The sequence below is a fragment of the Calliphora vicina genome, chromosome 1, assembly GCF_958450345.1.
Source record: "Calliphora vicina chromosome 1, idCalVici1.1, whole genome shotgun sequence".
In the NCBI taxonomy this organism is placed as follows: domain Eukaryota; kingdom Metazoa; phylum Arthropoda; class Insecta; order Diptera; family Calliphoridae; genus Calliphora; species Calliphora vicina.
This window is the reverse complement of record NC_088780.1, coordinates 155,260,303-155,288,295: the sequence shown is the minus strand read 5'-3', so window position 1 is coordinate 155,288,295 and position 27,993 is coordinate 155,260,303. Positions and strand designations below refer to the sequence as shown.

The window sequence follows — 27,993 nt, the reverse complement described above, 5'->3', positions numbered from 1 at the left end:
ACCCACTAATAAAACACATGTTTATTTATATATATATATATATATTCAAAATTAATTTATTAAAAAATATAAATGTAAATAATGTGATAATTATGCATTCATTAATTACTCTTATAAATATATTTAAAAAATGAAATCAATAATAATAATAATAATAAAAAAAATATCTAAAAACTATTTTAAATGTTTTATAATAAAAACATGCCGTCATAAATATGAACAAATGATAACTCGTTGGTTGCATTATCATTTTCTTTAAGTCTCGTAATGAACAAATATTTAAATGAATTTTTATAATTTATTAAAAAAAAAAAAACAATTAAAAATCATACAAAATAATAATTAAACATGTTTTAAACAATAGCATCTTTATCTTCCTTTCCTTTGTTTTCAGTTTGTAAACAGCTTAAATGTTTTCAGAAAGCATTTAAGAGTGATAATTTTTTATTTATTTTCATTTTTCACCTTTCACTTTAATAGATTCGTTATAATTTCCATATTATTTTTTAACTACAAAGAAAGTATTCGTGTTTATTGTTTGTTGTAAGAAATGTGTGTTTAGTTTATATTTTTTATTTTTATTTTTTGTTTTTCGATTTTAATGAATGAAATGGGGTGCAGAGTTAGAGAGTAATAATTATTTATGTTGTTTTGTTAATGTAATAATGTTTAATTTAGTTATTACATTTAGAAAGTTTTTATTAGTTTATTTAAGGGGAAGGGTTTTGTTTTTTAGCCTAATTTTCAAACATTTTTAAAATATTTTAGTTTTTGTTTATAATTTTTTAGTAGGTAATAATTAAGTTATTTATTTATTTTATGTTGATTTTCTATTTATTTTCGCTTAAAAAATATTTATTTTCTCAATTTTATTTCAAGTATTTTTATGTTTTTTTTTATATATATATATAAAATTCTTAATTATATTATTAATATAATATATGTTTGTATGTAATAATTTGAATAATTTTAAACAATAAGAAAAAACCAAACACTATTTCCGTAGAATTTCGGTTCTTCTCTTAATTTTTTGAAAAATATATATATTTTAATGTGTGTTTGTGTATATGATAAAAAAAAACAACCTTGGGTTGCTTTATTCATTTATAAAAAATGATCTTTTTAATGTTACATTTCAATATGCGCAAATCTTTATCTTTATTTTTTTTATATAAATTTCATTTTCTGAACTTCAACTTAGTTTTTGAGTTGCATAAATCCTGACCTTAGGTCAAAAATTCTTTCATTTACACAATAAATAATTGGAAAATAAAAAACAAAATTAAATAATAAAATCTATTAATAATTAAAAAAATATATAAATACAGTAAAGTTTTAACAATAAGTGTTAAAAATAGGAAAAGTAGATACAAGATAGAACTACATATTAACAATCATGGTTTCTAATATACAGACTTTATGCATATTTTTATATTCAATAGAGCAAACATTGATGTAAGATGTCAGTAGTTATGAAATAAAATAAGCTAGAAGAATTTTCAACTAATAATCAACAAAAAAAAAAAGAAAATAAGAACAGACGTACATAATTTGTTAAAGCATCGTTTTTTGTTTAATTAAAAAGAATATAAAAATAATCATGTTAATTATTTATTGAGTTTAATTGTTGCCTTCGCATAATTTTTAATTAAGAGGGGGTTATTCTGTAAATCAATGTCTGTAATACATCTGTCTGTGTAGCTTTACAGAAGTCAGTTCTTTTTAAGAAAAATGTAAACAAATTTTAAAAATTGTACACTGAACTTGCTCGATCACACAGGGTGAGAATATTGTCATATATTTTGAATGGCGATCAAACAAAATGTATGATTTTGATAATGTGATGGCAACATTTTACGATTGATAACCTGTGATAATTTTTAAAAAGAAAAACGCTATTAGTTACTCTGACGTATTGTACCGTACCACACGAAGCTAAAAATTTAATTTATTTATAATTTATGTGCAAAAAAAAGTCGTTTCGAGAAAAACGACTTTGAATGTTTTATGACATTTTACTATTTCTTAAATCAATTTTCATCAAATCATGCGATTTCAGAAATAAAATCTGATTTAAATAGTATATACTAATATCTTTCTAATCTGTATTTAACCCAATTTTTTACTTGTCAAATATATGTACCAGAAAATATGAATTTTTATTTTGACGTTTACAAAAAAAAACACTCTCATACAAAAAAATAGACTTTTTTTATTAATTCTTCATTTACATTTACAACCGAGCCCTTAAGGGCCTTATATGGTTAATAAAAGCTACTAACTATATATTTTTTTAAACCGATAACTATATGAAAGACTAAATAACGGCTAATATTTTGTATTGTTCAGTTCAAAACACCCGGATTTTGAGTTATGATGTTGTTGCAGCAAATGATTAGTAATTCGCCATGATTAGTAATGTTCTATATGAGTATGTCATTCTGTTTGTAATATCGAAGGACTATATTCAAATACCCTCTATTTTAGATTTTCTTGAAAATCAGTTTTTGATGGCAATATATTCAGTAAATAGGCTGACATCAAATAAATAAACATACTTTTTGCAATATTATTGAATTTTTTATAATTATTCAAAAAATGTTTGAATAGTAACTATTAAATTCAATTTTGTATAATATCCACTTGCAAAATATGTTTTATTACTAATTTGGACTTGTTTATCAAGAATCGAAAAAAATATATTTTAAATTGATTTAAGCGTTTTCGAGATATCGCCCATTTTATGTTTATATATAAATCCTTATGTTAAGAAAGATCTTAAGGTATCTGTTATTATATATTCCAAATGGATGCACTAAATTTTGATTTTCGTATTGAAATTTAAACCGTATTCATGTCATGTTGAACTGGAACTCTTATAACCTACAAATAATTGGAATAATTTACAAGAATAGAAGAGCTGAAATATGATGATGGTTTTTAATATAGTCCCTTGTTATACATTCAGGATCCTTAAATGTAGGAATGTCGATATAACGATGTCCGTCTGTTCAAATATAGTGGTTAAAATACGTTTTACGGCGCCAGGTGGCAGGCTCATTAGAATTTTGGTATTGAAAATCAGCATAATCGGTCTATAAATGGCTGAGATATAAGCAACAAAATCACGATTACTGTTTCTATTACGGATACTAAGTTTCTATTACACAGGACTTTTATGGAATTAGAACAAGTAACGGTTCATTTTTTATTATTTACAGAACTTGTCTTTATTTCGATAGTTTATTTATTTAAATATATTTATTCTTAAACATTTTCGAGAGACTGCTCAATAAAATGTCACTAAAATTGGTCTTATGCTCAATTCTATGTTGAACTCTTAGAACATTTTAATAAGAAAGATTTGATTTCTTATCACAACTCAATTCAAATTCGTTTCCTGTTTATTACTTTTTCAAATTTAAAATTTACAGTATATTATAGTATAAAGTAAAGAACATATTTTTTAAAAAGTCTTTTAAAATACATTTTTTATATAATCAACGTTTAGCAGTGATTAAACATAATAAATATCTTAATCGTGTTCCTTAAATCATTTGCATGTACAAGGAAGCTTAATTAAAAGAGACCGGGGCTTAAAGCTTAAAAGAAAAACTAAAATAAGATAAACAAATAAAATAGGAAAAGATAAACCCAAGACAGGAGTGGGGAGAAAATAGTTGAAATCATGTAAACTTAAAATAAAAAAAAAAGTAAAAACTTAAAACTATGTGTAATTATCATTATAAATAATTAAAGTGTGCTTAGCACTGCTAATCTAGCATTTTGCCAAAAAATAATATATTTAACAAATCATTAAACGATAACTAAATTTGCGGCGTATTTGCAGCCGTGGACGTGGAGGCCATATTAGTAGCAGTTGAAGTAGTAGTAGCAGTTGTAGTATTAGTAATAATATCATCACTATTAGCTTTTTGCGTTTGGGTTGCTGGGTTATCGCATTTCGCACCATCAACATTTGTTTTTTCTGCACAGCCTTCAGCTGATGCTGCTACTGTTGCGCTATCTTTAGACAAGGTAATTGCCGTTTGCGTTGTAGAAGAGGAGGAGGGTACATCATCTACATCATTACAAGCATTTGCTGGCAATTCGTTTTTCTGTGAATCTTGCTGCTGCTGTTTTTGTAGATCGGGTGATGAACAACTTATATTAAAGGCACTGCCTTGTGAAGTGTTATTGCCACCACAACCACCTTCATCGCTACTCTCTGGTACTGGGGTGGTATTTTGTTCACTCTCCATGGTATCATCCATGATGGGCTGTGTGCTGCTGGTTGTGGCATTTGGGGAATTACTTTCGTCTTTTTGCATTAGTATCAAAATGCTTTTAATGTACGTTTCCATGGTCATTAAGAGTTTTATACGTTTGTCATGCTCTTCCAACAAACGATCTTCGGCAGTTTTCTTATTTATATTCTTCGGTGTTGCACAGGTGGTGGTTGCAGTTAAGGTTGCTGCTGTGGTTGCGTTGGCGGCTGCCATTGCAGCTGCTGCAGCCGCAGATGTGGAGGGCGATTCTTCTTTATTTACATCTTTTATATCTTTAGCAGGTGATTTTATAGCCTCTATTTTTGTAGGTTCGTCCTTAATTTCTAACTTACCACATTCATTTTCCGTTTCTTTTGAGTCTTCTAATTTATCGGAAGCATTTTTCATTTCTTCATCTTCTTGTGTGGCATTGGCTTCTTCCATGTCTGCAGTTTTGTCTTCTTTCTGTTCTACTACTGCTTTAAGGTCTGGCGCTGGAGGGGCAGTTTGTTCTTCGTTATTGTGTTTCTTATTGTTGTCTATGTTGTCATCATTGTTCGTTGTATCCATGGCTTCATCGGAACGTTCTAAGACGATCTCTTTTTGTGATTGATTTGTTGCTACCGTACTGTCATCCTTGGATGCTGAATTATCAGACTTTTCTTTAGATTCGTTGTGGTCTAATTTAATTTTTTTGTTTGGAAATAGTTCTGTGAAATAAAGTGGAATTAAAGATAGATTAACTAAATATACCTCAGTAAAAAAATTATATGTGCATGGTATTATTCTGCGCTACTGCTAAGAAAACAAACTTTTTTTTAATGTTTATTTTAAATTTTATTTTGTATATATATACACTTAAAAAAACTAAAAAAAAAAATCTTTCAACTTCATAATTCATGAACAAAAAATACTTTTTTCTTATTACTCCATAGTAAATAATTATATGTGCAAAAACAAAATCTATTATTAATTATTATTCTAAAAAATTTAAATTATGATATTAATAAGATATTGTGTTTCCTTTATTTATGATGACCTGCTGTAACCTGCGTGGCATGGAATTGGCCAGATTTTTTAACGTTGATACATCAATTTTTTCCCACTCTGTCATTATTGATTCTTTTAACTCCTTTAGTGTCATGTACTGTTTTGATTTTGAAAATATTTTAGCGGAAAGTATCCCCCATAGATCCTCTATTGGGTTTAAGTCTGGACTTAGTGCTGGCCAATCCAATAATGGTATATTATGGCTTTCAAAAAAACTTTTTGTGTGTCGAGCGACATGTATTGGAGCGTTGTCCTGTTGAAAAGTCCAATTATCACCGTATAATTCAGCTGCAAAATCAATTAAATTGTTTTCCAACAATTCAATGTATTTCTCTGAGTTCATTCTTGTTGGTACAAAGCATATTTGGGACTTTCCAAGAGCTCCGAATGCAGCCCAAACCATTAGACTCCCACCACCGTGGTTTCGATTGTAGCACATTTTTCGAGGATGACGCAGATCTCTCCAATACTTATGGAGACCATCAGGTCCGTCCAAATTAAACTTTTTCTCGTCGCTAAATATTACATTTTCAAATTCCTCCTCCCAAAATTTATATTTTTCAACAAATGCAATCCGGGCATTTTTATAACGTTGGGTAAGTCTTGGTTTTGGAATCTTATTTTCATACCGAAGACCTAAATCTGCCTTTATTAGTTGCTGGATACGCTGTCTCGTGACATTTAAATCTAATTCCACTTTTATTTGACGGCAGCTCATATTTTCTTCGGCAGCTAAATGTCGAATACGTCTCTTTGTCCTTTGGTTCACGGTAGGGATTCGTCCACTGCGCTTTATGGAGCCGTAGTTTCTTGGGTCTTTTAAAAAATTTGAGATCGTATTGCGATGACGATTTGTTGCAGCTGCAATGTCACATATTCGCATACCTGCATGTCTCATGCCTTCAATTTTTCCACGCTCCTCATCGGAAAGTTCACAACCACGTGGCATTTTGAACGTAAAAAAATTGTAGATAACAGATAACTTCAGATTTTAATAAAAAAATAATACTTACTCACCGTCGATATAAAATTATATATATCAAACACAAATTAAGAATTGATATATTTACTCTTTAAGCTAAAGAACGAGAATGATTGACTATGCACATATAATTATTTTCTATTAAAATTTTAACTTAAAGTGGTAATCTCAGATAACGGTATCACAAATAAAGTCCAAAGATCATGTAAGTACATAACAAAGAGTGTGTACAAAAAAACAAAAAAATTGATCACAGTCAAAATTAAATTATCACTAGTTTTCACTTCTGAGGACAAAAAGAAATTTTGCACATATAATTTTTTTACTGAGGTATATGTATATAATAATACATTTATGCATTTGTAGCATAAATATAATTATTTGGTGACATCTCATGTGGCGAAAAAATTATATTCTTACCATTTTCAGCGATTTCTTGATAACGTGCACTTTTATAGAGCAAAGCTTTCAGAGATCCTCTTAACTGTTTGCGCACTGATGTAGGTATACCAGTGCATTGAGCAACTACACGTATGGCAAATAAATCACCACACAAATCATCTAGATCCTCCTTCGAATGCATAGAATAACTTATGGAATACAACAAACGAGCTATGGGCAATTGTGATGAAATCTAATAAACAAAAAATGCAAAATAAAGTTACAATGTTTTTGTATTCATTAATTTGTATATACATATGTAATTAAAATTGAGGAATATGTAGATCTTACGCAAATATAAAAACATAGAAAATTAAAAAAGAAAAATGATTTAGCTCACCACCTTAGGATAATATATTTCCAAAAATGCTCTTATAAATTGATCACTTAGGGAAACTCTACAGCCGCGTAATATAATATGGATGTATTCAACTAAATATTGATTGTTTATCAATAATTCAGCATACCTTTAAAACAGAATAATAAAACATTTCAGTTTAATTTAATTTAACTAAGTAAAAGAGCGTTGTTAAACTTACTTGTTGGTACTTTTATTATTATAAATGCCCACCCAAAACTTTGGGAATAAATTGAAATGCAAGGGAGCCGCTTCTATGGCTACCAAACATGATAACTTCACTAAGGTATCATTCAATTGATTGGTATTTACGGCCATGCGCATCATAACATCCAAAAAGTCATGATAGGGTCTATAGAAGGCATCAATTTGAGCATCGTATTCTGGATCTACGCCACGTTGAACTTCCAAAAACTCACTATGCGGTATACACATTTGTACCATGGGCCTGGGCGGTCTGGGCATATTTTTCGTTATCGTTGGCCAAGTGGTTTTACCTCTACGAGGAAAGTATGAGCCTAGGGCTCCTATAGCCGTGGGAGCATTAGCCACCGACAAGTGGCAATTGATTAAGATGGGTGCCAAAATGGTGGTTACATCTAAATTGGGATTACGTACTAGTTCTTTAAGTACCTCCAGAGAAAGTCTACATATTTCAGGTGGGTTGTAAGTGTTCAAGAAGGTGGCCAATCGTTTGACAGCGTCCGGTAAACCTTTAAGCAAGGCAGTTTGTTGTTGATGCTGCCTTAGGAAATGTTGTTGTTGCAATTGCTGTTGCATTTGTTGCAATTGTATATGTTGCATTTGTTGTTGCAGTTGTTTCTCTTTCTGCTGTTGTGCTGTCTGTTGTGGCGTTTGTGGAGATTGCTGCTGCTGTTTCAATTGCTCCTGTTGCTTTTGCAATAGTTGCTGATGTTGCTGTTGCAATTGTTGTACCTGTTGTTCCAATTGCTGCTGCTGTTTCTTGTTAGTTGGACTATCTAAACGTGTACTTAAACGTAAAGTACTTAATAGTAAGACCATTTCGCTAAGCAATTCCTGTAAATCACCCGAAACGTGACAGGCAGTGGCTTCATGATGCATGGAATGTAGTGTGTGCAAAGCTTCAAAGCACATTTCAATGCCACCGTTGTAAATAACAAGAAGACGATCTTCATCGTTGTCAACTGAAGGAAAAGATAAATGAGAAAAAATATTTGTAACAAAAATACGAAATAACAACACTAAACTATTAAATGATACAAAAAAATTAGGGTGTAAACAATTTTTATTCTCATTAGTTAATTTGTTTTGTAGAATATTACAAATTTACTAGTTTTTATAATAAATGGTCAGTTTTGGAGCCTTATAGACAAAGATTCGAATGAATTAATTCTTTATTCAATTTTAAAAATCAAATTAACAATTCCATTAATGCATTAAGCACAAATTAATTCGTTATCTTAATTACTTAGTACTGGAAAACGTATTGACTTCATTCCTTTAAGAATTCATTCTTTATTGAATCATTCAAGTTTCCTTTAATTCAAATACATTACAAAGCTACGGTACTGATATAACCTGCAATTACCGTTAGTGCTAAAATACCGTTACCAAAATAATCCAAATTAGCCTTTCTTCGAATCTCAATTTTCACCAAAAAATCTAATTTTAACTCAACACCAGATTATTTACCAAGAAACAGTTCATTCCTACTTTTATATATATTTTAGTCATATACAAGTAAGAGAGCGTATTTGGCTGTGCCGAATCTTATAGCCTTCACCAAATTATACTTTAAAATATTTTTAAGTAAACAAAATTATTTTTTATTTCAAAATTTAAAAAAAATTTTAATTGTAAGCCAAAAACATTTTTTTTTCAAAATTTCTTTAATTTTTTTTTAAATTAAAAAAAAATTTAAATTTATTATTGAAAAAAATTTTATAACAAAAAAAATTGTTTGGGGAAAAAAAATTCGTGGTAAACAATATTTTTCCCGATTTTGAAACATTGTTGATCCGACTTATTTTGGCCTTACATACGTTTTTGAAATATATATTATTAAATACCCATATTATCTATATTAATGAATTAGCAACCCAGCTATAGATAGAATATAGGTCAAAAATCGTGGTTGCCATTTGTGGGTCGATTTTAAATAAAATATATTTGTTGCACTTTTACGTTGAATAAAAGACTCTTGGTTAATTAATAATAAAACATAAACTTTAATTTCATTTCTTGAGGTGTGCCTACGTTGGCTTGTTAAAACTAACTGTAAAAACGGTTACAAGAATTGTACATAAAAAGAATAAAGATGCATGCAGCGTCGTATTTCATAGTGATGCCTAACAATATTGATATATGAATCATGTATTTAAGTTGTTTGGGGACTACTGAGAGTTGATTTCAACATACAGACGGACATGCCAAATGGACTTCGCTATCTATAACGATCCAGAATATATATACTTTGTGGAGTCGCAAATGAAAAATGTAGAAATAACAAACGGAATAACGAACTCATGGTGAAGGGTATAAAAATAAATGTTATGAAAATGGACTTAACGTTTTAAACAACTTACCCAATATTCTAAAAGCATTTATCAATGTACCCCATGATACTCTCGCATCCAGACCCGTTAAATAGGCCGACAATGTTGTACGACGGAATGTGGTGACTTCATGTTTCTCTTGATCACTAGCATCGGGATGGCGTGTGGCAAACAAAGTCATTAATTTAAATAATTCATCAACAGCGACAGCGTATTGTGTGGGATGTGGTGTGATATTCTTAAAGGCCCACTGGAGATTTTGGTGAGCAGCTAATTGGCGTGTTAAACTACGACTCTGTTCGCAACACAAACGTAATAAACCATAATAGGCGGGTAACATGGCACGATTATAAGCCACTATTTCCGAATCATCATGGTCAGCCCTAAGATAATTTTGTTTTGTAAAAAAGAAAGAATTTAGTAATTACAACAACACTTGAAAATTATTAGCTTAGAAAACCTACAATATATAATTAAATGCTATATTTCTTGTTATTTCTGGACAGTTGGCAACTATTAATGCATTCTCTGGACAATCAACAATGGTATGATGCCAAAATGCTAATAATGCATGTTTATTATGATGAGCCGGTACACTAGGCTCTGATAGCCGAGGATGAAACAGATCCCATAAAGCACGCATATACGGTCCCATCTAATATGTTAAGTTTTTGTCATATTATTAATAGTTTTGTAACTGAGGACTTTTATATGACTATGAAAAATTAAAACTTACCATAACTTTTTCAGTTTTAGAAACCATGCAATAGCCCAAAAGGCTAAAATATGATGTTAGCTTTGTTGTGCCATGTACACCAATATCGGCATAGGCTCGAGCAGCACGTAATAAACGCAGCAAAAGATTAATAATAGAGTGTAATATAATTTGTGCATCATTACTAAGTTCACTGAAAATTAAACAAATTTTGTCAATTGTATTTTATTTTATATATGTACACTGCATAACACTTACCGGAAAACATAAGATGAATTAGAGGATAATTTATGCAAAGAATGTGTACGGAAATTGGCTCTAAATGGCTGAGAGGGTACCAAAGAAACCAATAAATATGCGGCAGCTATAAATTTGAAAAAATATCAATTTCACATATAATTTATTTTTATTTAGATGTAATTTATAGAATTTTAAAAGTAAATTTTGATTTTTAATTGTGCTACCAATCCAGCAAATTATATTTTAAAACATTAATAGAAATTGATTTTAGTCTGGATGGAATAAACTCTTAACTTACCATTACGAACTCTTGAATTATGATGAGCTAATAAATATTGTTCCACCCAAGTATCAGCCGATTGCAAGATCCATGCATGAGCTATTTTATTTTTGGGAGCTTGAAAAGCCAACCAATCTAAAGCAGATTGAGGGCAGTATTCCGCCGCATCCCAAACACGCTGCAATACTAATTGTGAAAAACAGGGTAAGCCTGAAGGACCACCTTGAGTTTCGGTTAGCAATGTTAGCAATTTAAAGAAGGGTCCACACAATTCTGTATGCTTGGTAACGGAAGCAAATAACATGGTTATAATTTGATTAGCTAAACGTTCATCCCAACGGCAGAGAGCGTGAATCAAGTGTTTGGTTTGATGGGGATTAATATTATCCTTGATTTGTTGATATAGAAATGGAAAGCCCTGGAACATTTTTATAATAATATAAATACATAATTAAATTTGAATTCTCCAGAATATGATTAAAGAAATTTATACTTTTCCGCCTGCTATAGCATTATAGTCCTTGGTGGATAATTTCAATCTTAAGTCTTGACCTCTTGATCTTTCCACTAAACTGGCTACCAAAGCAATCATTTTATCCAAAGATGCTGGCCTGGTTTTATCTACCGATAAAGCCTCATCTGAAGAGTTGTCATCGTTATCAGAACCAACTTCAAGCTATTTATGAAAAAAAAAAATTAATTTTAAAGTAATATTTTTGTTAATATATAGTGGTCCCTTACATTATCATGTGTCTTATTGCCCAAATAGAAATCGGCCACACTTTTAATAACACCTATGCGCAGCAAAAACACCGTCTCTTCATCTCCCATGCGTGAGAACTCAAAGAGTAAACCGAAAAATTCTGATAAATGCCTCAAGTGAGCCTTAGCACCATGTTCCATTAGTAGTATTAAGGAACTTATAAATCGAGTAACACAAGAGGCATTACCAATAATCTCTTTACCATCATTATCGGTTTCGGTTTTCAAATACAAGTGCGAATGTGATGAACTGGAAAAATATAAGGAAATCAATTAAAAATGATTACGATTATGGCAAAGAGGCTAGGTTACCGAATATTAATAAATATAAATAAATCAAATTAAAATTAAATTATAATAATTGAAACAGTTTAAGGATATATTCAGGGCTCCTAATTTCCCGGTCCTTTTCCATTCCTGGGATATAATAAAAAACATCTGCTCAATCCCGGGAATTCTCGTTTTTTTTAATACTAAATTATGCCATAAACATGTAAAATATTTAAAATAATTGGACAAAATTCAATAATGTATGTACTATTATTAAAATATTTAAAACGTCCGACTAAGTTAAAATTTAAAAAAAAAATCTAATTTTTTTCGTTTTCAAATCAGAATTGTCCAATTCACAATCGGAATCGTAGCGTTGTATGTTTGTATGTGGTAATTTTTATATCCTTCAGCTTCGTGAGAAATGTATATATGTATAAGTTTGTCATTCCGACTCTATAAAGTATATATATTCTGGATCCTTATAGATAGCGGAGTCGATTAAGCCATGTCCCTCTGTCTATCCGTCTGTCTGTTGAAATCAACTTTCCAAAGCCCCCAAATATGTTACACGATTCATACATCAATATCTCCGGAATTCTTCCGGCTCGGTTGCTATTTAAAATCGAGAAAAACGGTTCACAAATGGCTGAATATAAGGAAAAAACCAGGACAACCTAGTCATTAATATAGGGAATATGATAGATATTTCAAAGACCTTTGCAACGACGTATATAAGACCGGAAAAAATATTTTTTAACCCGAATTTTTTTTTCACCAATAGTTTTTTTTCGCTAAATATTAAAAAAAATTATATTTGAAAAATATTTATGACATACAACGCTACGACATCGATTGTAAATTGGACAAATGTATATTAACAAATTTAAACCAGTATTTTTGTGATTATTTTCACCCAATATGAATACTTTTAGAAGTTTTAATGTAAGCATCGTAATAATTCCTTTAAGAACTAAACATTTTAATTTGTATTAGGTAATTAAACTATTTTTTTTCTTATGTTTTTGTCATACAATACATACTATTTATTGCTAATTAAATGACTTGGTGTGGCTGAAACATAGTTAGGTTGAGAAAAAATAAGTTTTTTAAATCGAAATTCTTCTATGTCAACTCATTTTCTGTTGCTAATATCAGACAAAAATTTCTCGGGAATTCCCCTCAAATTTTTGGTTTAGTAATCCTATTCTAATCCTATCTATTCTATCATATTCTATTCCTTGCTAGTTTTTGCTATAGTTTTCTTAAATATAATGTCATATTGTTGAACCCAGTAGTCCTTTTGATCAATGTACACAAATTAGAAGGGGCACTAGTTTTTACTGGATGAATAGTTCCAAGTAAAAAGTAATCTGCGGATTTTATAAAGTTCAAAGATTGTAATAATATTACTAATTAATATAACAAAATATATTTGTAGCTGGAAATCTACTATATAAAAACATTTGTTTACATTTAAAAACTTTATACCGCTTATTTAAACAAATGTTTTCTTTACCACAAAATAAATAAATAACTACTTTAACTATTAAAATATTTTTCATTGAAAATAGCATTGAACAGTACTATATTAACTATTATACAGTAAAGTAATATAATAAAAAATGAAGCTTTTCTTACTTATATTGCTACTGGCAACAATTACCACTAAAACTTTAAGTTTTCCAAACAGTAATAATAACAATGAAAACAATAATGGTGATATTGCATCGCTTTATAACAATTGGCTAAGTCAGGAACAGACAACGTCCTTTTGTACTCAAATAAAATCTTTTATAAATAACAGTTCACAGCGGTTCATACAAATAATGGAAAATATAACAAATGTAAAACGACAAAATTTCTCTTGCAAACTAAGTTTTTTAACTTTTTTTAATTTCAGAATATTAATAGTATGTTGGGCATGAATAGTGCGGTCTCTGGAAGTAATCATAAGAAATCTAGTGCGGCTACCTCCACTACATCTACTACAACCATCACCACATCATCTACCACATTAAAACCATCTGTGGAAATTGTAGATAATAATGAAAATCCTTCGATTGATTAAATTTTGAACTGAATTCAACTGAATTATTAAATTTAAATTATTTTAAAATAAAATATTACTGAAAATAATGACCTTCTGTCTGTTGCTCTCTGTTGAAAGAAAAGTGATTCGAAAAAATTGTTAGAAAATATTTTTAAAACTAACTTATTATAAGAGAACTAATCTGTATCCTTATTGTTAAGGAAACAAAAATCCCAAATTTCACTTTTTTCACAATAAAATTGAAGCATCAAAAAAGGATGGTTATGAGACAAAAACATTTAGTTGAGGTAGAAATACGACAGGAAAAATATAGAATCAAAATGTATTTTTCAGCTCCAATACACAATTTCAATCTGTTCCAAAAAAACATTTTTTGTTAACAAAAAAAATGGTGAAAATATTTGATTAAAAATAGGTAAACAAAATCGAAGTACTTGTGTTTTTTGTTTATATATCAGCCATTAATGGGCCGATTTATTCGATTTTAAATAGCAACAGAACCATTGATGTATCAATCATGTTTTTTATGTTACGGGCATGAATTCTTTAATGATCCAGAATATATTTTAATTACAATCGGAATGAGAAAATCATGTACGCACTTGACACTCATGTGTGAAGGGTATGTAAAAACGGAATATTTAACTTTCCAATTTCCTAAATCCATTAAAATAATGATTTTCTTTTGAATTCTGGAAAAAATATATTGAGAATGTATTAATTGTTTGTTTAAGAATCTTTAACCATCAGTATAAATAGCAATCGGACGAACGAGGAATGTTGTTATCATTATCATACCGTCTCACGTTTGAACTACCTTAGAAAATGTTTTGCCAACTAACTATAGCACGGTTGTTTGATACTCCCTGGGAACTCTATGAATCAAATACGTTATTATTTGTTTCATTGTTTAATAAGTGAAACTACCTACAAATATGTATCTGATTAATTATTTACACAAGTGTGAAAACATTGAATTTTTAAATCAATCTCCAAGGTCATAACATAAAAACAAATAATTAAAAACACTTACCGTAGTCTCTGTATAACATGAATCACTAAACGTTGAAACATTTGACGAACCATTTGATTTGGACATTGTATTAAAACTTGGACCGGCCACCAAGGTTCGATAGACATGTGTGTGAGAAACCATTCACAAGCCTCCTGGCTGGCATTAAATTGTTTCGTTAACAATTCCACCCATGGAACCATAGTAGGCTAAAACAGAAAAGGAAATGTATGTACATAGAAATAAATGCTGCTTCTCCACACTACTCATATTTTACGCGTTATTTACAGGACCTAAAAATTAAACGAAACTTACCTTTTCTTTGGCATGTATAAATGTTTCAATGAAAAATGAAACCGATAGTTTGGCTGCCATACAAGTAACGTCCTGTTGTGCGATTAAGGTTTGTGGTATATGACCACAAATTTGCCACATAAAACTGAAAGATTATAAAAAAAATTCAAATAACTAAATGAAGACAGAGCAGCTAATTTGTGAACAGATAATACATATATTTGTTTATTTCATTTAAATTAAAACAAATAAAAATTACTTACTTGAAATAAGTGTGTTCGAATATATTTCGATCTTGTAAAAATTGTCTATTATCCTGCCATATCCAATCCTCCAATTCTTTACTCAATTGTGGTCTCCAAGGGTTTTCAGTCTGTCTAGCTGGTGTAGTCAGGGATGTGGGTGAAGATCCTGACGAAGTTGAAGGTGTTTCTGTTTCTGGTTCTCTTTCTTTTTTATTTGCTTTATCGTCTTCTTTTACAGTAGGCTTTTCTTTTTCTTTTTCCACTTCCACTTCCATTTTCTTATCGTCCTCCTTCTCAGTTTCATTTTCATTTGTTTTATTATCACAATTGGCTGCATTTATTTTATTTGCATGATCATCTTCTTCATCTACTTCCATTTTCGAATTAAGTTCACTATTTGATTCCTTTTGGACATCCATTGCCTCAGTAACTGTAATATTTGGTTCTTGTTCTTCTGGCATAGATGGTTTTGTTATAGTAGTGTTGATGCTGGTGGGTGAGGCTAAAAGATGAGCATGTTTTTCCTTTAAATGTTCTGGCAAACGTCGTTCGTAGAATAGCATATAAGCCGAATTAGTTTTTTCAAAACTAAAGTCCAAGTATTTTTCGGTCACAGAATCATAAGTTTTACTCTAAAATTATTTCAATAAAATTTTAAAATTAATATAAACTCATTCCAGATTATATTATTAGTAGCTCGTACCGTCATTTCACCCCCAAAACATTCGGCCGCTATTTGTGAAGGATCGAAGGGTTTTACCTCGGCATCGTTGAATAAAAACCATCTGTCATGCTGCATGGCTGATTTGTTACGCTCTTTTATGAAACTGTAATAGTGTCCACCATCCGCCGTGCCAGTGTGAACTGTCACACCCACCAATTCATATCTGCAATAAGAAATCATGGATTTTATTTTAAATTTTACAATTTCCAAACTATGAATTTTATACTTACTCCAAGCACTCTTCTAAATCATCTTCCAAATCGTCAGCATCATTATCACGTTCCATTCTTCGTTTCTCACGATCTTCTGAAAATGTATTTTCAATCATTTTAATTGAATTGTTGTGCCAACAGCTCAACTTACCTTTGTATTGATGTGGCATTAGGGTCTTTTCCACATAATCGGACATGTTTAAACGCATGGGAAATGAAAAGTGAGTGTTTACTTTCTCCTTGAGCATAGTTACCATATTGAATGTGTAACGCATTGTGTTGAAACATAAAATCTGAGGTAACTTTTTGAAACAAGCTCTCTTTTCTGCTCTAACCTTTTTGCCGCATTGTGAGCATGTGTACATGTTATCACCCTCCAGAGTGTCTTTTACGGTTACTTCATCCAAAGACTCTTGTAAATTGCGCATGTCCGCGACTTGACAACGAACTGTATAGAATTCCTCTGCCGTGCGCGAAACATGACCACAGTCAAGTGAGACCACATTGTTGCTTAGAGTGCCACAGAATAAACGTTTAACTAAATCTTTAAGATCTGGAGTCATTTCTTCCAATTTCGAAACGAGATCAATAAAAAATTCAGCCATGTCCTTTTGTTCGCCAGTATTCAAAGGCTGATGATCCATTTGATAGACTCTGCAGAATGAACGAGGATTGTAGGCTTTACGTTCGGATTCCAAAAGATAAGCAAACATTCGTTGTAGTTCCAACAGAGTGGGAGCATGTTTCTGAGCTTTATTGGGTGGTATACGCAAGACGGCAGCTCTAGCTTGAGGCATCATGTAAAGATGCTGTATGCATGAGGCCATGTAACAAGTGGCACCTAAATTCGTTAGACCCACATAACCACATTCCGAACGTCCCTCATCTCTGGGCCAGTAATCCCAGGGATAGGGAGGCTTAGGTCCAGGCGTATGCTGGGCCAGTAGTTTGCTGTGCAGGAATATATAATTCTTGGGGCAATTTTTACACAATTCCACTAGTAGATCATAAGCTGCGGCTCTTGAGGTGGCCGATTTGCATTTTGGTTTCTGTCGATTATGAGGTGAGGGCATATCGAATAAAAACTCAAAGATTTGTTCTATAAACTGTAAAACTTTCGTGCTGAATTTAAATGTGGGATCATATTTTACTAAATTCGACATGAGATTAATTAAACCAACTAAGCCGTCATCTTGCATGCCATAGCGGGTCTCATAAAAGTCTCTGGTTAGTATACTTTGGGCCACCGACTGACAAAGCTTCTCAATGTCTATGGCCTCTTCATTAAATGAAGACGACTCCAGAGAGGTCTTCACCATTTCTGGGGACAATGTATCCACTAGTCTAGCCAAAAGCCAAAAGTAATCGCGACAAGCTGGTCCATAGGGTTCTTTTCCATCATCGCTGAGCATGTAGGGATTATGATGACTGTATGAAGTCATTTTCTCAGCCACAGACAAGAATGAAATCAACTTTCTCAACAGTGGAGCCAATAACAGCTGATATGATTGTGAGTTACCCAAACAGATTCGATATAAGCCAGCACATATTTCACGTCTTACAGCCGGTTCAGGATCCTCTAAGATGAATTTCTGTACCCAGTTACAATATTCTGGATGGGCCCACAAAGAACAACGGGCATCCGAAGAGGCGTGCACAAAACTAACCATTATATTCATGGCGAATTGTACAACCTGGGCCCGTCCCCAAAATCCTGTCCTCAAGTGATGATATTGATAAGCGGAGGTAGTGGCTAAGTAATTCGAATAGGCCTCATCATTTAATATGGCTGATAAACGTTTCAAACAGGGATCCACAGACATCATTTCCAGCATAAAATCTTTAGGCTTTGATATGGACACCAACATATCTTCATGAAAGTCCTCTTCGAAACCCAAAAGCCAAAGAATGCGCAAGAGACTGGCCAAGCAGTCGTGACGCCATTCGTTGAGCAACTCTTTGGGGTAAGAACTTTGCTGCAACTTACCCGATATGAATATATCGTAGAGATGTTTGAGACCACCACACTTAATGAACGTTTCGCTCCATTTTGTATCGAATATAGAAGTGTTAAACAAATCCATTTGTGTTACCGAGGAATGTGATGACACATTGCTGCATTCAGACTTTTTATGTTTTTTAGCCACCTTGACGGGATTGTTTTCTTTGTCATTTATGCCACCAGATACATGATCACTAAGCGGATGATCACATTCTGAGCTGTTTACCGAAGCCATAGAAGAATTCAATTCTTTTGGTGTTAATGAATCAAAAGAGTCCTTTTCCTTATGATGTTCACTAACATTATTAGCAGATTTTTTGTTTTCATCTTTAAAAGATGAATCTACACTACTGCGTCTTCTACTGCCACTACACACAGTACTGCTGCCACAACCACCACCACCGCTACCACTACCAGAACCTGAGCCACTTCCTCCACCACTGCCGCCACTGCCACCACTTTTTTTATTTTTCGCCACAGATGATCCTCTGCTCTGTTGTTGTTGTTCCATGGCCATTACATTACCATTGGATCCACTGCAACAGGGTGTTCCTCGTTGCTGGAAAACACTATTCAATGCTAGGCTCTCTACTATGTGCAAAGAATACATGAATTTCTGTAAATTTGTGGGATCTAACAATTCACACAGTTTCTGTTTAATCTCTTTATGTTTGTTTATCTTTGCCTCTTCCGTATCCAGCTGTTCACTTATAGTCAAGTCATTAGTTAGGCATTTGAATGCATCCAAAATCATGGGATTTGTAGGCAGAATGGCTAAAATATCCCACACTCTACGCGACAATAGTTGAGCCTTGGTGTGTAGTTGCAAATTATTGGGTTGTGGTTTCATGTCGCCCAAAGTTTGCATGAGGCAAAAAAGTTTCTCAAAATACTTTGGTTGCAGCAATAATACTGTGGGTAAACATTCTTTAGGCGGTGGCGGTTGCATCGAGGGATGATCAACATTCGTTTCTTTACGACGCGCGCCACGACCACCCAAGGAAACGTAAACGATCTTTAAGTAATAAAAATAATAACAATTTTATATAACATTACAGTAATAAATAGTACTATGTTAGCCTGTCCTACTCCTATATCATGAAAAAACTCATGTTTTTAACCTTGGGTCTTCCGATTTTGATCATATTAAGTGAAGACTGACCCTTTGGTCATTTTAATATTCATTCATAGACTACATCAAATATACACAAGCCGTTATCTGGTAGTCGGATTCTATTTACGAGTATTTTATACAAGAGACACTTTAAACCAGAGATCAAAAATAACTGGTCCACTTTTATTTCAACCAATGTTTGTCATATATCACAGACTGATTTTAGGTTATTGGTTGAGAGAAATAGAAATGAAAAAGTCACAAGTAGTCAAGATGAGTTTTCAATAATCGAAAAATAAAAAAAAATCTAAAATTTTTCAAAAAATCACACCAATTTCAAAACTGGGAATTTTTTAAACTTCATAAATTTTAAAAAAAAAATAGAATCTTCCCAAATATTATTCCTCTTAAAGAGATTGTATTAATTAAATATTCACTTACCTTGTTCTATAAGAAAACGAGTTACTTCGGCTGTATTAATGCCCCATATTGTACTAAATATTTTCTAGTACAGGAAGGAGCCCAGTTGCTTAGTAAATATATTGAAATTTTCAACAGAATTTTACGTTACATTTTTGGTTTGAAAATACAGGACATATAATTTTCTTGGGTCATCATTTGATAATAGAAAATTATTGTTTTTTTACAAATCAATTGTAAGTGGTTACCCGGTTTACATTTTTGACAAATTTCATTTCTCCCGCCAGATTGCTTCCAGAAATCATTTCAAATTCGAGTATCAAAAATTTGGAACTCTTTGCCGATAGAGTTAATCAATCGCTGATAAAATCGCGAGTTCTTCCAAATTATAAAAAAAAATATAAATGGAAATGACCAAATGACTCTAAATAGTATCTATTTAACGAACATGACCAAAATCGAAAGACCCAAGGCCAATTTGTTTGTGATGTCTTCACAATAAATATAACGTATATATGGGAGTAGGAAATCATATACACAATTTAAATATTATTTTCTTTATTATTCAAATACCTGATTATCTTTAAAACCAGCATCACCCAAACTTCTTTCATCATATTCCGAAGTCAATTCCTGGCCCTGTGTTATTATGCGCAAAGGACCCTCACTTAATAAAAGACCCAAAACTGGAGCTGATACTCCCGAATTTGAAGTACCTTGTAAGTTCTCCCACCTGAAATATGCGTTCATTTTTAACTTTTATGCACAAAATCTTATGTTCAGTGATCAGTCTTACCATTTAGAAATTTCGGCTTTTAAATCTGCTATTAAATCACATGCATGCATGTGTAAAATAGATTTTTCCGACAGACCAGCTGGTTGTAAAATAATGCGTATGGCAGGACCAGAGCCTTCATTCTTTAAATTACTGTGAGAGCCAATGCCTTGGCCTTCAATAGCCCAGCGTCTCAAGTGAAAAGCATAGCGACGGCGAAAAGTTTCCAAATGTGTATTTAAGAGCATTAAGCCACGTTGGACACACATTAAAGCATTATCATCTTCGTTGTTGCTAAAAGCATAAACAATAAAATTTATTGTAGTACTTAAACTGCCTTTTAATTATTCGGTTAAAGTATGTTTTGTTAAATCTTTACCATTCCAGAGCATTTGCAGCCTGCACAAGATTTTCCATGCACTGTGATACAAACTCTTTTTCCAAACGCAATTGTTGACCCATATAATACATATTTATGTATTGTATGGCGGCCAATGATACCTCAGTGTTGTGGGCTCTTAAAGCTATCTTCCACAAATGAAACATGCCCACTATATTGGACGAATTTGTCGATATGGAATCTGTTTGTTTTTCATAATGTGCTATAGCCATGCGGGCCAAACTGCACAGCTGCTGAAATAGACCCAAGCCAACCATTGAGAATTCTTCGGGACGTAATTCAGGTAATTTCTTCAAATATAAATGTTGCAAAGCTTCCAAGCCCAAAGCATGCTGTTCGCCACCCTTGGCCTGTAATTGCAGCCAAGAGAAATAACAATCGGCACATTCGGGATCGTGGGCCAACCATTCCCACAAGGAATCTACTTGTTCTAAGCTTAAACTGAAATCATACCAACATTTATAAAAAAATTACATACATATTAAAACGACAACCAAGTTATACTAACCGAAAGTTTTTCGGCGAACCCATTAACGAAAATATGGAAGATAAAAACTGTAAACGCACCGATACCTGGGTCTTGTGTGAATACAAAGATAAGTCAGTTTGTTGATATTCATTTCCCTTGCCCGCCAGTATCTCCATGTGACGTTTGGCGTAATATTTTATATTGTTAAAGAAATGAAACATCATGCGTTGCTGGCGCTCAGCCCACATAGTAACTTGATGCGTATCGGATGGTCGAAATTGTTGAAAAGATGCAAACAATTTTGGCAATAAACGTAATGACACGATAACACTTTTATTATTTGCCAAATTTTGCAAACATCCTTCAATGAATTTCGTACGTAACTGACGATCGTTACTGAAACATAAAAGTGTCGCCAAGGCCTTTTCTGCCTCCATAGCTAGAGATTCTCCAAGTTGGGTCTAAAAACAAAGCGAACAAATCGTAAGTAAATTTAGTACCACAAAATTACATGAATTTAATTTAACAGAATAAAAGTACATCTTTATGCCAAAAATAAACGCATAAGTGAATTAGTGCTACCTCCAAACAATATCCAATTTTGCTCATATTTTCTTTAGACTTTTTAAAAAAGGATACCATGTAACAATGCAACATTCATTTGTAAAAAAAATTACTTTACAAGTCTTTTAGATAATATTTCTGAACTTGCAAAATGCTTTGGTTAAAAAAGCATACAAAAACTACTTTTTTACTTACAATTTTATCGTCCTGTAACAAGTCCCACAATAGAGTATTTCCCGGCTGACAAACATCGTTAATTTTAAATGTTGGCTGTTGCGGCGATGTCGAAGATACACTTTTATTACTCTCCTTGATAGCAACACCACTAATGTCTATTATTCCAGCCGCCAGGGCTTTTGCTGCCAATGTATTTGCACGTTCCTGGAAATCCAACAAGTGTTGTTTAACTTTAGCTTCAACGAAACGTCCTTGATAATCTACCAACGTTTGTTGAGCATTATCGGTAGCTACAGCAGCAGCGGCCAATGCAGCAGCAGCTGCTGCCACATTAGCCTCAGTTTTTTGCATAGACATAGCGGTATGAGCAGCAGCCATAGCCGCAGCAGCAGCTGCAAAAGCTGGTGGCATGGTGTTTTGTGTGACACGCTGATTGTGCACATTAACCAGAGAAGCTATTTCTTGATTGTGATGCTGATTTAGATTAACGACGCCACTCATATCGGGAGTGTATTCGACAAGCTGGTTATTGATACAGACGTACGAAGAAATAGCTGGAGTCGGTTTGCCACGCTGACTATGCGCATTCACAAGTTGAGCAATTTCATCTTCACAAATATCCTCCACTTCGAAACCATCCAAATTCTCCGATTTATTACTCAAGGGCGACGAATAGCTGCCCTCATTTTCAGCACCGCTTAAAAGTTCACTAATGTGTGTTTCGGCTATAGCTCGGATGTAGGGACCTTCACCTTGTAAATGTTTTAGCACGGCACTTGGCACCTGGCCGGGATCACTGCATTCGTCGCTATCATTCAACATTTCACATTCACCGTCACCATCATCGGCATCGTCTGCATCATCACTAGTAGCATCATCTTCTCCTCCATCACAAATGGCTTCGACAATTTCGTAAGCTAAACGTGTCAACGGTAGATTGTTGTTATTCTTGCGTCGCTTACGAGATTTCTTGCGATGCATTTGTATGTTAACGGCACCTTTTTGTATATCATCCTCACTGCTTGAATTGTCGATTATGTTGACTATACGATGATTTTTCATTCTGTAATTGAGGGCACAATTAATTTAAGTGTTAAAATAAATAATTTTGCTATTAAAAATTAAATAAATCGGTCAGTTACTGGCAGATACATATGAGAATTTCACAAAGAAAGCACCACCCTGACAGAAAATAAAGAAACACACTAAATATTTTATTTTGATATTCAAAGTGTGTCTCCTTCGCTATCGTAAGTGTGTATCTGCCATAAATCAAGATCATGGCATTTTATATAACAGTAAATATCTCTTATAATTTATATATTATCTGAGTTATCTTTTTACTTGACTAATCAGTAATACAAACATGACGGAAAAATATGTCGCGTCACAAATCATAAAAAAAAACATGAAAAAAACATCAAAAAGTCAACTCCCAGTTGATAGCTACATTAATCCATTTTAATAAAAAAAAAATTATTTAATAAATTATGTTTCAATTTGCAGATTTTTGTATTTTTCGAGAGGTAGTCGATATACCATATATTTGGTAACAAAATCTACCAAACAATAAATTCATTAAACCTTTTAACTAATATCACTAGAAATTTCACTTTTAAATATCACAATCTCACTAATAAAATTAAAAATTTAAAAAAAATTAAAAAAACTAAAAAAATAATAAAATAAATAAGGCTTGATATTACATAAATGAATAAATAAATAAAAAAATAAAAAATTACAGCCGACTATATCATTCATACTTATTACTATTAGTATTATTATTAAATGATCCACAACTTACTTCATATCGACTTTCGAATTAATTATATTAATTTCCTCCTCCGATATTTGTTTTCCTTTCTCTTCTGTGGGATCACAAACATGACGCCTGCGTCTCGCCTGTTTGCATGGCGTTACCCCAGTATCGGACGAACAAACATTTTCAATATCTATGGGACTTTTGCGAGCACTAGCCAAACTGCTGTCATCACCATTACCCTCATCGGAATTACTGCCATCCATGCTGCCACTATCGGAACTAGTAGCTGCCATTATCTCGTTCTCCAAACTCATTTGTGACCTGGTTTTATCGCGTGACCATATAAGTTTGGTCAAAGCCGAAGCTATATAAATACTCTGTTCGGTATGTTCTTTCGGGTCCATACGACATAAAAGAGTATACAAATACATGGCTGGTTTCGGAGCCAAGTTCTTAACCAACGATGGCAAGATGTCAAATATGGTTTTGGAGCAGTGTTTTAGTTGTTGTGTAGCTTGCCAAATTAATTTTATGTGTTCTTCGGTAATTTGATTTTCGACAGCAAGAAAATTTAAAACAACATGAGCTTGTTTCAGAACTTCAACATGAAGATTGGGACCAAACAAATGTTGTATTATTTGATTTTCCGTCAGCCAATCGCCGATTTTATTGGCCACAATTTCGACTTCACCCACCACAGATTCAATTTCGCCAAATATATTAATATGAGCATTAATTTGTGTAATGCCTAAAATATGTTATATATTTAAGTGATTGTTTTTCATCTTAAATTAAAAAGCCACAAACTTACCAGCCAATCTCATAGTCAGTGTAGTCGATGTAAAATATTTAAATGCCAAAGCCAAACCTTCCACATCAAAGCTTACCGAGGCATCTAGGGGATCTCGTACTGCGGACCACACAAAATCAGCCATTGCTCGTGTGGCAGCAGTTCTTAGATTTTGATCGGATAATTTACACATGTATTGCAGTATTTTACTGCGTAATGGTACAAATAATTGTACAATACAGCCGTAATGTAACCATAATTTTATATTCGAGACAGTTGCGGTTATAGCGTGAGCTGTGGTCACTGGTAAATCGGCCTGATCAAAACACAACATCATGGCAGCAAAGCCGTTCGAATTACAAAACAAGCTAGTATTTCTCAGCAAATACACCGGTATTTCATTGTCGTGAAGGTCACAAAATATTGCCAAATGTTGTGCTTCCTCGGCGGAGATATCGTCCAAGCGTGCATGAGTACCATGTTTATAGGCTATATACAATGGAAAGTTAAGCAAAAATACTTTGGATACGAGTAACAAAAGTTTTTCAACTTCTGGCAGTATCCAAGGTTCTTCCGTATGTTGTGATGTTGATGAGGACGACGATGATGATGATGTCGCTAATGAAGAAGATGATGTCGATGCTGCACAGGAACCTTGTGAACTCTGTACCGAAGATGCACACGATGGTGATGCCGTTAGAGATATTGTTGTGGCATTATTATTGGCATTATCATCACCCGGCGATGATAAACTACTATTGGCTTTATCAATAGGTTTTTGTGATTTTACATCCTCTTTTGTCTTACTTTTATCTATATCCGTTTCCTGCGATTCAGTTTTATTGTTGTTCTCTTTATCTTTGGAGGACGTTGGTGCAGTTGAAGCTGTAGCGGATTCTATATCTTCGGATTTTTCAGTTTGTGTAGGACCTTGAGCTTGGGCCACAACTTGTGCGGCGCTAGCTGTAATTTTTTTATAATCCTCTATAAGTCTTTTTATGTGTTTCAAATGATGAACAGCCAAATAGATCATTGATTGTATGACTAAATTAAAGCGCTCAAAATTCTTAACATCTCGGTACAGACACATACACTGCCTTTGAGGCCAGGCTTGTATGTAGCCAAATGCTGTTTCAATTTCACTTTTATAAAGAATCGCATGTTTGGCATCCTGATTGATAATACGGGCCTCATCTAAATCAAAATAAATAATTATAAATTTTAATATCATATAAACTTTTGTTGCTTCTCTATATTACAAAATACAAGATTTCAGGAGAGCAAATATTTCATTTTAAAATTTGCGCATTATAAGAATTATATTTTAATTTGGAATTCATTTGTGACTGCGGTCAATTCTAGGATATTTTATTAATATTATTTAATGGATACAACAATTCAAAAGGTATTTATGTAATATAAACAGCAAATAATTATTATTAAAAATAATTAACATAGTTTTGTTTAATTAAGCTTTAATGGTTTTGGTCTTTTTCAAATAAATGTAGAAAAAATGGTTAGAATGCTATTTAAATCTTGTAAATTCGTTCTTTTATTTGGTTTAATTTGAATAGTAAAGCCAACGAAAATAATTATCAAAAATTATTTTACATTTAAAGCAACCACTGGGAAGATATAAATGTAACCTTAATTTTTATTTGGATGATTAAAATTAGTAAGAAAGTTTTTTTTTATTTGAAAATTTTAAATTAGAAAAAATAATGGAATTAAGAAGTAATTATCAAAAATATAGAGGGGTTTTGCATTCAGAAATATACCTATTTTTATTTATGATAAAGATTTTACAAAAATGTTAATAAAATTGCAAAAAAAATATTTTTCTTTGAAATTTCTACTACAGATATTGGCTTGTTTGCAGAATATTTTGCCATCATAAACTCATTCATGAAAATTTATGATAGAAGATATCGAAAATACATAGTTCCTCCATATATAAATATATTTATTCAGCGAAGCAGTTTTTTGACAAACTCCAAACTTAAATGAATTCGAAACTAATTTTAGACATCATCTGCATGATTTTGCAATAATTTTGTTAAAATAAATGATTTATATCATAATTATCGATTTAAATCTATATATGTATGTAAATACCTATGAAGGACATTGTTATAATGGAAATATTTGGGAACAAAACAAAGATATGAACCAATTAATTCGGCTTTTAAACATTTTATTTAACAATCTAAATACCTAATAACTAAATCTTAATACATTTGTTTAGTACTTACAATACGTAAAGAAGTAAAAATCCTCATAAATTCTGTAAAAATCATCAATGTTTATATTTTAAAACTTTTCTTAAAAATTCAAATTTTTAAAATTGTTTAATATCACCGGCATTTTTTAGAATACATTATGAAGCAAGTAACAAAAAATCGAAACCCCTCTCTTTTTTTCTATACCGCCCACTTAACAACACAACGCCAATAATTGTACACACAATTGTAGCTAGTTCATCATCAAACAATCAACCAACCATTCATGCAACAAACTACTATCATTCAGTCAGCCAGTCAAGTCAGTCAACAACATTTAATACTTACACGACTCCAATAATTGTTGAAAATCTGAACAAATATCACACATGTTTCTTGTTTAAGTATAAGTTTTTTGTGTTTTTGCAAAATCCTTTTACTAAACAGCTGCTTTTTTTTAGTATGCCAATTTGGAGCTCCGTTTAGTTTTTTGTTGGATTTTCGTTTGGAGCCTTTTTGGCGTTTCTGGTCTCGTCTTCTTTTCTACTTCGCTGCTGTCGTCGTTGTCTATGTCGTCTCGCTGTCTTCTATACTTCTTCGTCGCTAACTGCATATAGGTTTTTTTCTCTTTTTCCATTCGAATTTTTAGAGGTTTTTAGGAAAAAACCTTTTTAGATTTTTATAAATTCTGCATCCATGTGCTTTATATTTTTTGTTTCATACAAATTTCAAGAAATTCATTCACTATTTTCCTAGATGTATATATTTTTGCAAAAATTTTATTCTCTCACACAGATTTTTTCTTCTAACAAACAGTGCAATAGTGGTGTAAAAGTATTTAGTACTTAGTATATTGAA

At 32.1% G+C, this 27,993-nt stretch overlaps 2 protein-coding genes across 3 annotated transcripts; one reads left to right on the top strand and one right to left on the bottom strand.

Moving 5' to 3' along the window:
* Positions 1–20: 20 nt before the first annotated feature.
* Positions 21–27,936, bottom strand: puf (ubiquitinyl hydrolase 1 puf). 2 transcript variants are annotated; one of them, XM_065516259.1, is made up of 25 exons: positions 27,484–27,936; positions 24,938–26,110; positions 24,169–24,874; positions 22,383–23,427; positions 21,663–22,084; positions 21,134–21,595; positions 20,776–21,048; positions 20,553–20,712; positions 16,595–19,460; positions 16,462–16,537; positions 16,211–16,394; positions 15,526–16,139; positions 15,284–15,407; positions 14,990–15,177; positions 11,613–11,883; positions 11,365–11,547; positions 10,890–11,289; positions 10,610–10,715; positions 10,373–10,544; positions 10,101–10,291; positions 9,667–10,019; positions 7,281–8,265; positions 7,082–7,208; positions 6,721–6,934; positions 21–4,978 (listed from the first exon to the last, which is right to left on the bottom strand). In XM_065516259.1, the coding sequence occupies exons 1-25, from the start codon at positions 27,524–27,526 to the stop codon at positions 3,828–3,830; spliced, it is 12,489 nt and encodes a 4,162-aa protein (XP_065372331.1). In that variant the 5' UTR covers positions 27,527–27,936; the 3' UTR covers positions 21–3,827. The 2 variants fall into 2 exon arrangements, with proteins under 2 accessions (XP_065372331.1, XP_065372332.1); XM_065516260.1 differs by having other exon boundaries at positions 7,085–7,208.
* LOC135962948 (GATA zinc finger domain-containing protein 18-like) lies at positions 13,523–14,031 on the top strand. The gene is made up of 2 exons (XM_065514779.1): positions 13,523–13,750; positions 13,807–14,031. Exons 1-2 carry the CDS (start codon positions 13,529–13,531, stop codon positions 13,972–13,974), a joined length of 390 nt encoding a protein of 129 aa, XP_065370851.1. The 5' UTR covers positions 13,523–13,528; the 3' UTR covers positions 13,975–14,031.
* Positions 27,937–27,993: the final 57 nt, after the last annotated feature.

Excerpts from the sequence above, each read along its gene's own strand:
- LOC135962948 (XM_065514779.1), top strand. The coding sequence starts at position 13,529 with ATGAAGCTTTTCTTACTTATATTGCTACTGGCAACAATTACCACTAAA. Across the intron at positions 13,751-13,806 it reads TAATGGAAAATATAACAAAT|AATATTAATAGTATGTTGGG; the intron begins GTAAAACGACAA and ends TTTTAATTTCAG.
- puf (XM_065516259.1), bottom strand. The coding sequence starts at position 27,526 with ATGTGTGATATTTGTTCAGATTTTCAACAATTATTGGAGTCGT. Across the intron at positions 24,875-24,937 it reads ACTGACTATGAGATTGGCTG|GCATTACACAAATTAATGCT; the intron begins GTAAGTTTGTGG and ends AACATATTTTAG. Across the intron at positions 6,935-7,081 it reads AAATATATTATCCTAAGGTG|ATTTCATCACAATTGCCCAT; the intron begins GTGAGCTAAATC and ends TTTGTTTATTAG.